At 45.6% G+C, this 14,147-nt stretch overlaps 1 protein-coding gene across 1 annotated transcript in view; it reads left to right on the forward strand.

The window, feature by feature from the left end:
- Positions 1–14,147, forward strand: part of Pcnt (pericentrin) — a 134,675-nt gene that overhangs the window by 70,527 nt on the left and 50,001 nt on the right. The window contains exons 13-19 of the mRNA XM_013032905.1: positions 164–315; positions 704–936; positions 2,936–3,098; positions 3,606–3,818; positions 9,475–9,704; positions 10,218–10,334; positions 13,732–13,935. Coding sequence (XP_012888359.1) covers positions 164–315; positions 704–936; positions 2,936–3,098; positions 3,606–3,818; positions 9,475–9,704; positions 10,218–10,334; positions 13,732–13,935 — 1,312 coding nt within the window. The remainder of the gene's footprint in view (positions 1–163; positions 316–703; positions 937–2,935; positions 3,099–3,605; positions 3,819–9,474; positions 9,705–10,217; positions 10,335–13,731; positions 13,936–14,147) is intronic.

Consider the following 14,147-nt stretch of genomic DNA (forward strand, 5'->3'; position numbering starts at 1 on the left):
GCCACTTCCGGCTTTTTTCTTTTTGCTTATGTGGTGCTGAGGAATCGAACCCAGGGCCTCAGGCATGCAAGGCAAGCGCTCTACCACTGAGCCACTTTCCCAGCCCCAGCCAGGGAATTCCTAAGGCTGCAGAGTAGCCTTATAACTGTGGTTCATGTCTTAGGAAAGTACTCCGTGATGCCCTGAGGAGACTGCTGGGTTTGTTTGGAGAAACACTGAAGGCAGCTGTTGCCCTGAAGAGCCGGATTAGTGAGCGTGTGGGTCTCTTTCTGGACCACATGGGTGCCACAGAAGCAGGCCAAGCCCCAGAAGCAGGTGCGTGTACCAGGATGAGTCCCTCAGAGGCTGGGGATGCTGGGAGCAGGCCCTGGGTTGGGGAAGCTCTAAGGGGCCTCACCTTTGTTCCTTGCCTATATCCAAATTCAGGGAGAGGGAAGTTTGGGCCTATGTAGAATTGCCTGGTCCTGAGGGTTGCTGTGTGCGTGCGTGCGTGCGTGCGAGTGTGTGTGTGTGTGTGTTAGTCCTAAGAGTGTGGCTCAATCAGTTGCTTATGGTCTGGAGTGTTTGGGTTCTAGGGCTTGAGGAAGTGGAGTGTATGCTGGTCCTAAGATTCTGGCTGGGTCATTATTTTCACTGAGTGGAGGGCACAGGCTGGTCAGAGTACTCACTCATAGGAAGAGTTGTCTGTATTTGCTTACTTTAGCTCCAGCACTTGATGAAATATGGTCTGATACTATCCTGCTGGGATTGGACAGAACTTTGCCTGAAGGAGCAGAGATGTCTTCAGTGGCTGAAATTAGCAGTCATGTCTGTGAAAGCTTTTTACTGAATCCGGAAAGTACTCTGGAATGTGAGCAGCCCATTAGAAAATTCTACCAGAGCCTTGGCATGGCTGTTGATGGGCTCCTAGAGATGGCCTTAGATTCCTCCAGACAGGTGAGTTCCAGTGCATGTCATGGTGGAGGCCGTGAGTCTTCAGACACCAACATGGTACTGACAGAATATAGTCACATGGTGATATGGGGCTGTTAGGCATTCAGTTAGGTTCTGTGACTGCATTATCTGTAATTTTCTGCCACGCTTTGCAGCCTGTAAGGAGCAGATGTTCTACTGGTCATTTGGGAATAAAATCTTCTGGTCTTGTTGCAGTGAGATAGTCAGATGGCATGGAAGTGAGGTAGTAGTACTGGAATTTGAATTCAGAATCTCACAGTTATAAGACAGGTTCTTTACCATTTGAGTCACCACCTCAGGCCTTAACTTTTATTCATGTGAATTATCAACTGTGTTCTCATACATGTTCTCTTCCAGTCTTTTCTTTCCTACTCTCTGGGAAACTTTCTGTGAATGGCAAATAGAATCTCAGACCACTTCTTTTACATCATGCAGTATTGCAATTCTACTCAGTGTTTTCATATTTAGAGATTAACACTAAGAAGAATTGATTTTGTTAACTCTCAGAACCTTTAAGGCAATTATAATAGGAATGAAATAAGAGTATGTGGAAAACAATAAGGTGATTCTTTTTCTAAGTTATTCCAGTTAAAACATAAGCATTTCTCTGTTAAGCATTGGTGTTAAGTAATTTTTCTACCCTTAGTGTTGAGACAGAATACTTCTTGGGGCTTCCCGCCTTCCTGCCCCATTCTCCCCATGAGCATCCTGTCCAGCCTTTGACCTGTAATCGGGTGCTTTCCATGTCTCTAGATGGGTCTAAATGGAACTCATTCCTATGAGCTTTTTCTGCAGGACCACACCCCATGGTGCAGATGTTAAGCAAGTGCCTTGGGGCTGCCGTGGGTCTATACGACTTATTAAAAACCTTCCCCCACGCTGGGGGTGGGGGGGGGGAAGTAACATGGGGAGGTGCTGAAGGTGGAGCCTCCCTATCAAGGCAGCAGAGCCTTGGGGGAAGTACTAGAGCTATGTGGTAGTGGGTGTGACTGAGGTCAGGGTCAGACAGGGCTCCCTGCCAGGCTGTGTTTGCTGGTGGTTATGTGGCCCTTGACTGCAGATAGAGATGGGTGTTCAAGAGGATAGAAGCTGGAGGAGGTGGCCAGTTTTGGGAGAGGCAATAGATGCATAAGAGTTGTCCTCTGAAACATTTTCAGGAAAGAAGCAATGATATTCTTAGAGACCAGCACATATCTTGAGCCCAGGAAAGGCCAGAATTTTGAGCTAACTAGTGGGGAGCCAAGGGAAGCTTGGCTTGGTGCTTTACTCTAGGAGTAGAAGAGTGTGTATTTTGAGTTCAAAGGCCCATCTACGTCCCTCACCCTGTAGATGGCCTGAAAGTGCCAGAGAGGGAGGCAGAAGGGCTAGGGCGGGCGGGGCTGGGCTCTGGGAAGTAAAGGAGGTCTAGGAAGGCCCCCTCAGCTCTGGGGGAAGTAGGGTGGCCCTGGTGACATATACCATCTACTGTTTTGCTAGTGGTGGTGGGACTGGCGCCTGGTAGTACCTGGTAATTTCTTTCTTTCTCTCTGTCTCTGTCTCTGTCTCTGTCTCTCTCTCTCTCTCACTTTCTCGTCATGGGGCTTGAACTCTGGGCCTGGGTGCTGTCCCTGAGCTCTTCACCTCAAGGAGAACCCTCTACCATTTGAGCCACACTTCCAGTTTTCTGGTGGTTTATTGGAGATCAACATCTCATGGCCTTTCCTACCTGAGCTGGCTTTGAAGTGTGATCCTCAGATCTCAGCCTCCTGAATAGCTAGGATTACAGGCCAGTGCCTGGTCTCTCTTATTTTTCTATGCTTATTTCTAATTTGCAGTTCTGATTCTCAAAAGTGTGTACTTATTTTTTTTTTAACCTTACGTTAGTTATACGGGGGTGGGGGAAGGATTTCATCGTTGCATTTCCACTTTTGCAATGTATTCTAACCAGTCTTACTCCTTTTATCACTCTTGCTTCTCAAAACAATCTGAAATGTTTTAACAGTTAGAAGAAGCACGTCAGATACATTCTCATTTTGAAAAAGAATTTCTCCACAAGACCGAGGAGACTGCACAGCTTGTGCAGAAGCAGCAGGAGATGCTGGAACGCTTGCAAGAGGAGAGCGCCGCCAAGGCTGAGCTGGTGCTGGAGCTGCACACAGCTCAAAGTAAGCTGTCTACTTCATCATCAGGGATTCCACTCTCCTACAGGAAGCGTGAGAAGCAAAGTATATGAATAAACTACACCTGTGTGTGGCCCGCTGACATCCCTTAATGAAAGTTGTATTTGGGGAAGCATTGATGGCTTGGGTGCCCTAGGTTACTGGCAGGGCCATTTAAGGGCCACAGACAGCCCTGGAGTGGCCACCATCTCTTGGCACTGACCTCTTCTTTTTGGGTTGAAGACAAGGAATGCCCTTCACACTCAGTGTTCGTCCCATAGCCTTCCTGGGACGGAGGTTTCTTTGCACACTGTCTTAACATAGGGGTTGCTGGTGTGTAACCCTTTTCTGGGGTGTGGGCTTCTCCATAGCCCCACCTCCACGGAAGACAGCCTGTGACTGCTCGCCAGGAGTGTTGCCTGTGGTCTCCTAGCACTCATAGGGCTTCTGGGGCTCTCACCTCACCCTCCAGGTGAATTGCAACACCTTGCCTGAACACTGTCTCTTCCTCAGGCCTCCTTGAAGGGTTCAAGGTGGAGAAAGCTGATCTTCAGGAGGCACTTGGCCAAAAGGAGGAGCTGGAGCAGCAGCTAGTCCTGGAGCTTGAAAGCCTACGACAGCAGCTGCAGCAGGCAGCCCAGGATCTGGCTGCTATCAGACAGGAGAATGCCACCCTGTGGAGCCAGAAGGAAGCCTTGGCTGCTGAGGCAGAGGCAAGGGAGGCTGGTAAGGAATGTGGATGTAGAGGTGAGGGTGGGGTCCAAACTCACACAGAAGCTTGCTAGTTATAGGCGTGAAGACATGGAAAGCAAGGAGCTGGGCTTGTTTGAAAGTGACTGGCAGGATGTAGCTTCAGTTGCTACACAGTGGTCTGGAGGAAGATGATCCTCTTGACTGGTATTGCTTTTGAATCCTCTGGAACAGTGAACCGGGATGGATGGGAAGGTGGCTCACAGGTAGAGTGCTTGCCTCGCATGCATGAGGCCCTGGGTTCCACTCCTCAGCACCACATAAGCAGAAAAAAGCTGGAAGTGGTGCTGTGGCTCAAGGTAGAGTGCTCACCTTGAGCTGAAGAGCTGAGGGACGGCGTCCAGGCCCAGAGTTGCCCCATGACCAACCCTCCCTCCCCCCAAAAAGCGTTGAACCCTAGCTACTCAGGAAGCTGAGATATGAAGATCATGGTTCAAAGCCAGCCCGGGCAGGAAAGACCATGAGACTCCTATCTCCAATAAACTACCAGAAAACCGGAAGTGGTGCTGTAGCTCAAGTGGCAGAGCACTTGCCTTGAGCTGAATTGCTGAGGTACAGCTCCCAGGCCCAGATTTCAAGCCCCATGACCGACCCCCCCCCCAAAAAAAAATGAGCTTCTTAAAATTGTACTGTAAATGTGTGTCTCCTGCGTGAGAAAAACAACTTGAAGAAGGAAAGGTTTATTTTGGCTCTGGCTTCAGAGGTTTCATGGTTACTTGCTAACTTGCTATGTTCAGGCAGTGCACCACGCCTGGACTGTGTGGCAGAGGAGAGCTGCTCACTTCTTGGTGGATAGGGAGCCGAGGAAGCTCACTCGATCACTTGAAAAATTATATTTTGTTTTGTTTTATGTAGTACCAAGGAATTGAAACCAGGGCCTCATGCATGCTAGGCAAGCACTCTACCACTGAGCCACCTTCCCAGCCTCTCTAACTTTTCAAACAGAGCTCCTCCCCCAAAACCTATTAATCTATTAAGCTGTGAATGTATTGATGAGGTCAGAGCCTTGTGATCTTACCAGCTCCTATGATCCCAACTCTGAACTCTACTACATTGCAGGGGCCAACTCTTCAACACAGGAGCTTTGGAGGATCCCTAAGATCCAATGATAACAATATATTTTCAGGTTGGTTTTTTTTTGTTGTTGTTGTTGATGTTTTTTTTTTATTATTTTTATTTTTTTTGGGTCCAGTCGTGGGGCCTGAACTCTGAGCCTGGGCACTGTCCCTCAGCTCTTCAGCTCAAGGCTAGCACTCTACCACTTGAGCCACAGCGCTACTTCCGGCTTTTTTTGTTTTTGCTTATGTGGTGCTGAGGAATCGAACCCAAGGCTTCTGGCATGCAAGGCAAGCGCTCTACCACTGAGTCACCTTCCCAGCCCCCCCTTTTTTTAAATTTTTATTTATTTTTTATTGTGAAAATACTGTACAGAGGGGTTACAATTACATGGGCAAGATAATGAGTACATTTCTTATCAAGCATTGTAGCCTCCTCCTTTGTTTCCCCTTCCCATCCCTTCCCATCCTCCCCCGTCCCCCAGCCCCTTGTTTTTATTTTGAGACAAGATCTGGCCATATAGATAGGCCAGGGTGGTTGTGAACTTGATCCTTCTGCTTTAGCCTCGTAGGTACTGTTATTAGAGTTGCAACACGTCACTGTGCCTAGCCAGATTTTTAGTGGTTTTTTTTTTTTAGTCATAAATACTGAAAATGAAATGGTTGAAACATAAGTGTAAAGCATTTGCAGATTAATGCTGATGTGTTAGAAATAGTTCCATACCATTGTCAGATTTGCTTGGTCATGTCTGGCTTTTTCATTTGTATCTTCTTTATTGCTTTATCTTTAGGCTAAAGTATATTAATTTCATTTCTGGATGCTGTGTTAATGAGTTTTCTTTTTCTTTTTTTTTTTTGGCAGTACTGGGATTTGAACTTAGGGCCTTAATACTTGCTAGGCAGGTATGCTGAGCTACTCTTCTTTCTGAGATTCTCTTCCAGTCGTAGTAACTTTTTGAAACTGTCATTTGCTGGGCACTGGTGGCTCACGCCTATCATCTTAGCTTCTCAGGGGGCTGAGGTTTGAGGATCATTGTTCAAAGCCAGCCTGGGCAGGAAAGTCCCTGAGAGTCTCCTCTCCAATTAACCACCAAAAAGGCTGGAAGTGGAACTATGGCTCAGTGGTAGAGTGCTAGCCTTGAGAACCAAATCTTCAGGGACAGTGTCCAGGCCCTGAGTTAAAGCCTGAGGACCAGCCAAAAAACATATGTACAAAATACATACAAACAAAATAAAATTTTCATTGGCAAACATCTTTCTTCAGCTTTCAATGACTTTTTCAAATTGTCATTGGTGAGCTTCTTATTTGGTCCTTTTAATCTTGGTCCCTGTTCTCAAAGCCTTTGGATTTACTTCTGACTTCCTCTGTGCTGCCTTATCTCTCCTTTCTGCTTGCTGTGTTGAACAGGACTTCCTTCTTCAGGTGTGAATGTGTGCAGTCAACCAAGTGTCTTCCCTTCATTGTCCAGGTCTCCTTGTCTCCCAGGGTTCTGTGCGTGGGGCCTTTTTAGGACTGAGTGTTTGACCATTCCCTTGCTTCCTTCTTCGTTTATTAGGCATAACAGGTGATACAAGATTCTAGTCCTAGCTCTTCCCTGAGGTCAGAAGACTCATCATTTTCTGCTAGGTAGGTCTTTCAAAAACCCTCACCGCAGCCAGTAGTCTGCTATGGTGTCCTTCCTGGAGACCTTGTGTTTTATTAATGTGGGCATGACAGATACAGAAGTTGGGCCTGTGGATAGTTAGATACCATATTGGGCTGTAGCTGGGTTTCTGTGCTGCCATGTATCTCATCTCTGCTCTGTAGGGCCTGGGCTTCTATGTAGGACTGATCTGCAGGTCCTCGGCAGAGGCTGGGCTTAGGTCAGCCACTGTAGGAATATCTCCAGGAACTCTTCCTATCTTGAACTGCCCTTCTGTGTGCTTTGTCACTGTGAAGCTGTTGTCACTTTTCTGGAGTCTTCTTAGATGGCTTTCATTTTGGCAGTTTATTTCCTCTGCCTTACCTCTCACCCTGGCCTCTAAAGCTTTAGTACTATCTGTTCACGTTCACACCCAGGAAGCCCAGCTTCCTGGGGCCAACAGTGAGCACTGTGTCTTCAGTTTCCCTGGCCATAGGTTTCCCCCCCGTTTGGTGAACATGGACTGATTTCCCAGGAACCTTGCGATTCATGGGGAACTGTAGCTCTGCCTCCTCTCTCCTACTTTTAACTATGGAGCATGTGTTGTGGTCAACCTCAGGAAGATGCCATCTGTCCTGTTTGTTTTCTTGGAAATGAGCACATGATCCCTGGGCACCAACCCCTGAAACCACAAGGGAGCAGCCCAGTGGTGTCATGGTTGTGTGGGGTTCGAGTGCTGCCTGAGTGCTGTTGTCCCTACCATGGTTGGTCCCATCTTCTGTTTCCCTCTCTGTGATGCACTGTGTTTCCCCTTTGTAGGCATGCCTGCCTCTGCTGCCCACAAGAACTCAGGTTTGTAAAGGCAAATGTGATTTCTGCACGATGTCCTCTATGTTTGCATCAGATTTTACAAATTACTTACTAAAATGTACTTGAGAGCTAAACTGTTAAAGGATACTGTAATCCTTTTTTTTTTTTTTCTTGTCATAGGGTTTGAACTCAGGGTGCTATCCCTGAGTTTTTAATGCTCAAGCTAACACTACCACTTGGGCCTCAGCTCTGCTTCCAGTTTTCAGGTGATTAATTGGAGATAAGAGTCTCATAGACCTTCCTGCCTGGGCTGGCTTCAAACTGCAATCCTCAGATCCAGGTTCCTGAGTAGCTAGGATTACAGGCATGAGCCCCCAGCACCTGGCTGGATACTGCAATCTTTACTATTCATTTACAAAAATTGGCCAAGTTTTACCATTTTAAAGCTTCAAGACATAAGCATTTCTCTAATGACCACTGTATTTACTATAAGCCCTGTGTGGGCTGTATTGCAGGAATTGACATCAGTGGTGGTGATTGTTGGGCCAGTTTCTCAGTGGAGCCTTCTGGAAGGTCTTCAGGGAAGGGACTGGGCCACCCTGTGCTTTGTGCCTTGTCTGATTTTCTTTCTTTCTTTTTTTTTGGGTCTGGTCATGGGGCCTGAACTCTGGGCCTTGGCGCTGTCCCTCAGCTCTTCAGCTCAAGGCTAGCACTCTACCACTTGAGCCACAGCGCCATTTCCAGCTTTCTTCTTTTTGCTTATATGGTGCTGAGGAATTGAACCCAGGGCCTCATGCATGCAAGGCAAGCGCTCTACCACTGAGCCACCTTCCTAGCCCCCTTGTTTTCCTAGCACCGCCCGCCTCCCCGATTTTGATACACTTACATGGCTACTATGTCCCATGACCTTGCATGGAAGGGGCTGAGGGCAGGGAGGGGGGGTGGTCCTCTACCCTCTAGTGTCTGGGCTTAGCTGGAGCCTGTGTTTGTCTCCTTGAACTAGTAGTGCTGTTAAGAGTGGCCATGTTCAGGCCCTTTTCCTGAACTGAAGATTATAACTGCATGTTTAAAGCTAACTTTCAGTAATTGCTGATTTCTTTGCATGAAAGTTTTTTGAGAATGTTATGCTAATAGGATTGGCCTTTTTGAAAACTAGTGAAATGTAAGAAAATTTGTAGACAATATTTTAGCTTTTTTTTAAATGCCAGTCCTGGGACTTGAACTCAGGGTCTAGGTGCTGTTACCGAGCTTTTTTAGTGTTTTTTTGTTTTTTGTTTTTTTTGTTCTGATTGTGGGGCTTGAACTCTGGGCCTAGGCACTTTCCCTGAGCTCTTCAGCTCAAGACACTCTACCACTTGAGTCACAGCACCATTTCTGGTTTTCTGGTGGTTAATTGGAGATAAGAGTCTCAGGAACTTTTCTCCCAGACTAGCTTTGAACCACGGTCCTCAGATCTCAGCCTCCTGAGTAGGTAGGATTATAGGTATGAGCCACTGGTGCTGGCAGCTTTTTTAGTTCTTACTGGAGATAAGAATCTCATAGACTTCTCTGCCCCAGCTGGCTTCGAACCATGATCCTCAGATCTTAGCTTTGTATGTAGTTAGGATGACAGGTATGACAGCCTGTTGTTTTTTTTAAGTTATCTTGCTAGACAGGTGCTTTATTCCTGAGTCACATCACCAGTCTTTTTTGCACCGTGTTATTTTTGAAGTGGGGTGTGACTTCTTGCCTGGACTTGCACTTGGCCCTCAGTCAGCCTGCTTGAGGCAGCTGGGTGATGGGTATGTTTCACAGTTGTCTTTATTTTGAGAGGGTGTCTGAGAAAGCCTTGCATCTATTGAGATGTGGGTCTGGAGACAAAGACAGGCTGGTTCCAGCCCCCATAGTATCACAGCCCTGTGATACCATGCAAAAGGCATCCAGGTAGACCTGCCTGATAGAAGTCAGGGTTGGTAGCTTTACAGGCCTGCTTGGGTGTACTCTGCAGGGTGGCCAAACATAGTGACTGTTCTTTCCTGGTAACTTCTGTCAGCCCAGTTTGAGTCCCAGTGAGCAGCCCATCAAAGTCTGGCACTCTTCTGTGTATTGTCATCATGAGGGTGTACACATTTCCTGGGCCCTGACTTGTTTTCTTGGCACTCTTAGCACTACAGAAGGAAATGGAATCTCTAACCAGGGAGCAGTCAGAGGCCAGGAAGCAGTCGGAGAAGGACCAGGCATCTCTGCTGTCTCAGATGAAGATCTTGGAGTCAGAGTTGGAGGACCAGCTCTCACAGCACCAGGGCTGTGCCCAGCAGGCTGAGGAGGTGGCCACTCTAAAGCAGCAGTTACTTGCCCTGGATAAGCATTTGCGTAGCCAGCGGCAGTTCATGGACGTAAGACCTCTGGATAATAAATACTATTTGCATCACTAAGTTTCAAGATGGCGGGAGAAGCTTCTATGATATGCCATTCAAAATAAGTGCCATGGTGCACTGATTGGCACTGTGTCTTATTTGATTTCATAAGCTGGTTGTGAGGGAATTCTGTCATCTCGTGTTCCCTCTTACTATCATGGGAGAAGTTTGTAGCAGTTGAGTTTTAGTCTTGCATCTGGGGTGTGTGTGTGTGGCCTTCCCTTGTAGGAGGACACACCGCTGTATAGTGCCATCTGTGCTTACTGAAGCTTCTTGCCCACAAGCTTCAAAGTGTTCTCTTCTCCAGGCTTCCTTCACATTAAATCTAAAAGGCCATTCCTCTTTACTTAACTCCATTTTGTGAAATGACGGTGGTGAAGAAGCTGTTACTGGTGGGTGGACGTGTGTATAATGCAGGCCATATTCCTTGGCTCTGAGGTTTGTTACAGGCTTTCCAATGGGAGGGTTTTAATGTGTGACCACTCGTTGCAGGAGCAGGCTGTTGAGCGTGAACATGAGCGTGAAGAGTTCCAGCAGGAAATCCAGAGGCTGGAGGAGCAGCTCCGCCAGTCAGCCCGGCCACGGCTGCCAGATAACCTTGATAGTCAGGTAGGGTGTGTGCTGTGTCTATGCAGTAGCTAATGTGTATAGTTTTGTGTGTGTTTTTCTTTCCTTTTTGACTTTTCAGTCTTTTGGACTTTCTAATGAGGCTGTCCTGAAACTTCAGTCCTTCAGATCTTAGCATCTCACACAGCTAGTATGATAGGCCTGCACCATCATGCCAAGCTATTGGTTGAGATTGATGTTTATTGTTGGACTGGTCTCAAACCATAATCCTCATATCTAATCTTCTCAAGTAGCTAGGATTACAGGTATGAGCCACTGATCCCTGGCTTTTTTACAGCTCTTTTTGTTGTTGCTGTGGGCTTAAACTCAGGGCCTGGGCACTGTCTCCGAGCTCTTTTTAGCTGAAGTCTAGTGTTCCACTTGAGCCACAGCCCCACTTCCAGTTTTCTGGTGGTTAATTGGAGATAAGAGTCTCATGGACTTTCCTTTCCCTTTCCTTTCTTGACTGGCTTTGAACTGAGTCCTCAGATCTCAGCCTCCTGAGTAGCTAGGATTACAGGCTTGAGCCACCAGTGCCTGGCCTTTCTATAGCTTTTAGTAAATATTTCTGGTGGTACTAGGTCTTGAACTCAGGTCCTTGTTCTTGCAAAAGATAGGTGCTCTATCACTTGAGAGCTAGGCTGCCAGTCTCTTTTTGCCTTGCTTATTTTTAAGGTAAAGTCTTACTTTATGTTCAAGCTGCCCTGGGCTGCGGTCTCTCTACTTGTGCTGAGGATGACAAGAGTTTGCCACCATACCCAACCATTGTGCTTCCCCCATAACAGTCCTTCACCACAGTACCCAGCTGTTGAATGAGGCAGAATGTTGAGAACTTGTATGCCCAGGCTGGCTTTAAACTGTTGTGCCTAATCTCAGCTTCCTGAGTAGCTAGAATTGCAGGATTGAGCTACCTCACCTGGTTTCTACAGTGTTTTTTATTTTTTTTTTCCTTTCCTTTTTTCCTTCTCTGTGTGTGTGAATACCTATGTGTATGTATACACCTACACATATACATACATAGGTATACACAGAAATACATGCATGCAATTTCTTTTCTTCTCTCTCTCTCTGTGTGTGTGTGTGTATATATATATATATATATATATATATACACACACACACACATATGTGTATATACATACATACATCCATGCTCACAGCTGGATGAGGAGGTAGATGGCTATGTTTAGGGGCTACCTGCTATGGGGCTACCTGTATGGTGGGTTGGGTCTTGTGTGCCATCTTATTTCTTTGCTGTGCAGTGACCTTTTTTTCTGAGGTAGCTGTAGTTGATTTTCTTATTCATTTTTTAAATTAAGCTCATTTTGGGGGAATGATAGATTTTCATACCGTTGTAAGAAGTAAGACATAGAGCCAGACACTAGTGGCTCATGCCTATAATCCCAGCTTCTCAGGAGACTGAGATCTGAGGGTCATGGTTCAAAGCCAGTCCCGGAAATAAAGTCCATGAGACTCTTTATCTCTAGTGAACTACCAGAAAATTAGAAGTGGAGCTATGGCTCAAGTAGTGGAGCGTTAGCCTTGAGCAAAAAAGCTCAGGGACAGCATCCAGGCCCTGAGTTCAATCTCCAGGACCTGTGTGTGAGTGAGTACATGCATGTACACACACGTGCATGCGCACACACACGTAAGGCTCAGAGAGATACTTGTACCCTATGGCCACATCCTGCAGAATTAGACTCCAGGAGCACAAGCCAATGTCAGCAAGGTATAGTGAAGTCTCCCACTGCCTTTCTTCACAACATCCCTTCCAATAACTAGCAGCCACCAATCTGTTGTACTTTGTAATTTTATTATTTGAATAACATAGAAATGGAATCATGTGGGCTGGGAAGGTGGCTCAGTGGTAGAGCGCTTGCCTTGCATGCATGAGGCCCTGGGTTCGATTCCTCAGCACCACATAAGCAAAAAGAAGAAAGCTGGAAATGGCGCTGTGGCTCAAGTGGTAGAGTGCTAGCCTTGAGCTGAAGAGCTGAGGGACAGCGCCCAGGCCCAGAGTTCAGGCCCCACGACCGGACCCAAAGGGAAAAAGAAATGGAATCATGTTGAGAACAACAAAGAAGAACCTCTTGTGTCTATGTCTTGAAATTCATTTCACTTAGTATCATCTTATATGGCCATATGTACATAGCTATTGAGCTATTCTGTTTATCTGCTAAGATTATCCTAGTTGTATACTAATTATTACAAGTAAGGGAGCACATGGAACCTATGTTTCTTTGGGTCTGGCTTACTTCACTTAATATGATGTTGTTCTCAATGTACTGTGATTTCTTTTTTCTTTTGTGTTTTCCCCCTATGGTTTATCCCCTGTTGTGTTCGATTTTGGTACCCTGGATATTATAATTATGTTCATCTGAATTGAAGGGGAATAACAAAGTGGTGAGACAAAGGACAAAGGGCGGGGGGAACCTATGTAACAACGATACTCCTAAGACAATATATTGGAAATAATCTGTGCAATGTGGGGGGTGAGGAGGAGGAAAAGAGGGAGAAAAATGAGGGAAGGGTAACAAGTTAGACAAGAAGTGTAATCACTACCTTTATGTAACTGTAACCCCTCTGTACGTCACCTTGACAATAAAATTTAAAAAAAAAAAAAGAGTCATGTATTAGCTTTTTGGGTTGAGATTTTTCCCCCCCACTCTTTGTAATTCTCTGGTTCATCCAAATTGTTGCTATGGTCACTGTTAGCTTTTATTTTTTTAAGTTTTGAAATACTATTGTGTTCCTTTGTCAGAATAACTTTCATTTTATGTTTTTTTTTTAGTTGCTCTTTTTGTGTCTTTAGTAAAAGACTGTCTTTAACCATGCCCTAGTCTTTTTTTTTTAACCTCCAAAAGTCTTTGTTTCTTTTATTACCCACACTTTCTCCTACATTATAAACTCATAGATAACTCTTCTTTATTCTGTAGAAAGCTTTGTGAATATAGTCTTGGGTCAGTAACTATTTCTCAAGTCGCTTAAATGCTGTTTCATGAACATGAATCCTTACTGTAATTAAAGATCAAAGAGAAATCTGAGTAGGTATAGACTCCATCCATCTTGGTTCTGTGGTAGCATGGGCCTGGCCTAGCTGATTAACTATAGTGAACTTGAGCATGTTTGTACCCTAAATAACAATTAAGTGAAAACTTTATGGAAATAAATGCAGGTACCAGTGACTCATGCTTGTAAGCCTAGCTACTCAGGAGGTGAGATCTGAGAATCATGGTTCAAAGCCCGCCTGGACAAGTATGCTAGTCTTTTAAGGTTCAGTGCACCTTGATCTAAAGAAACGGTATTCGTTTTCTCTTATCAGTTATATTGGGACTTTTTATTTGGAATCAGGTATCTTTTTAATGGTCTCTTGTATTTTTTACACATTTTTTATTCTTAGATTGAATTGTTACAAGAAAAACTGCGAGAAAAATCAGATGGATTTAATGAATTGGTCATAAAAAAAGAGTTGGCAGATCGACAACTTCTGACCCAGGAAGAAGAAATTAAATACCTTGAGGCGACACATGCCAACACCCAAAGACAAATGGCCCAGCTCCAGGAAGAACTAGAAAAGCAGAAAAAAACCGTGAAAGAACTGCAAGTAAAGTATTATGCATCCTCATTGGGTGTAGCGGGCATCTGGGGACAGAATGGGTTGGATAGCCCAGGGGCGTGGACCGTACTCTTTGACCACTGAGTCACAGCAGGGTCCAGTGTGGAAGGCCTGGCAGACGTCCTTGGTGGCTCTAGACCAGAGCACCTACTTTTTCAGGACCACATCTTCCAGGTGCACCTGCTTTTTTTTTTTTTTTT

Source organism: Dipodomys ordii, unplaced genomic scaffold, assembly GCF_000151885.1.
Source record: "Dipodomys ordii isolate 6190 unplaced genomic scaffold, Dord_2.0 Scaffold159, whole genome shotgun sequence".
Classification (NCBI taxonomy): domain Eukaryota; kingdom Metazoa; phylum Chordata; class Mammalia; order Rodentia; family Heteromyidae; genus Dipodomys; species Dipodomys ordii.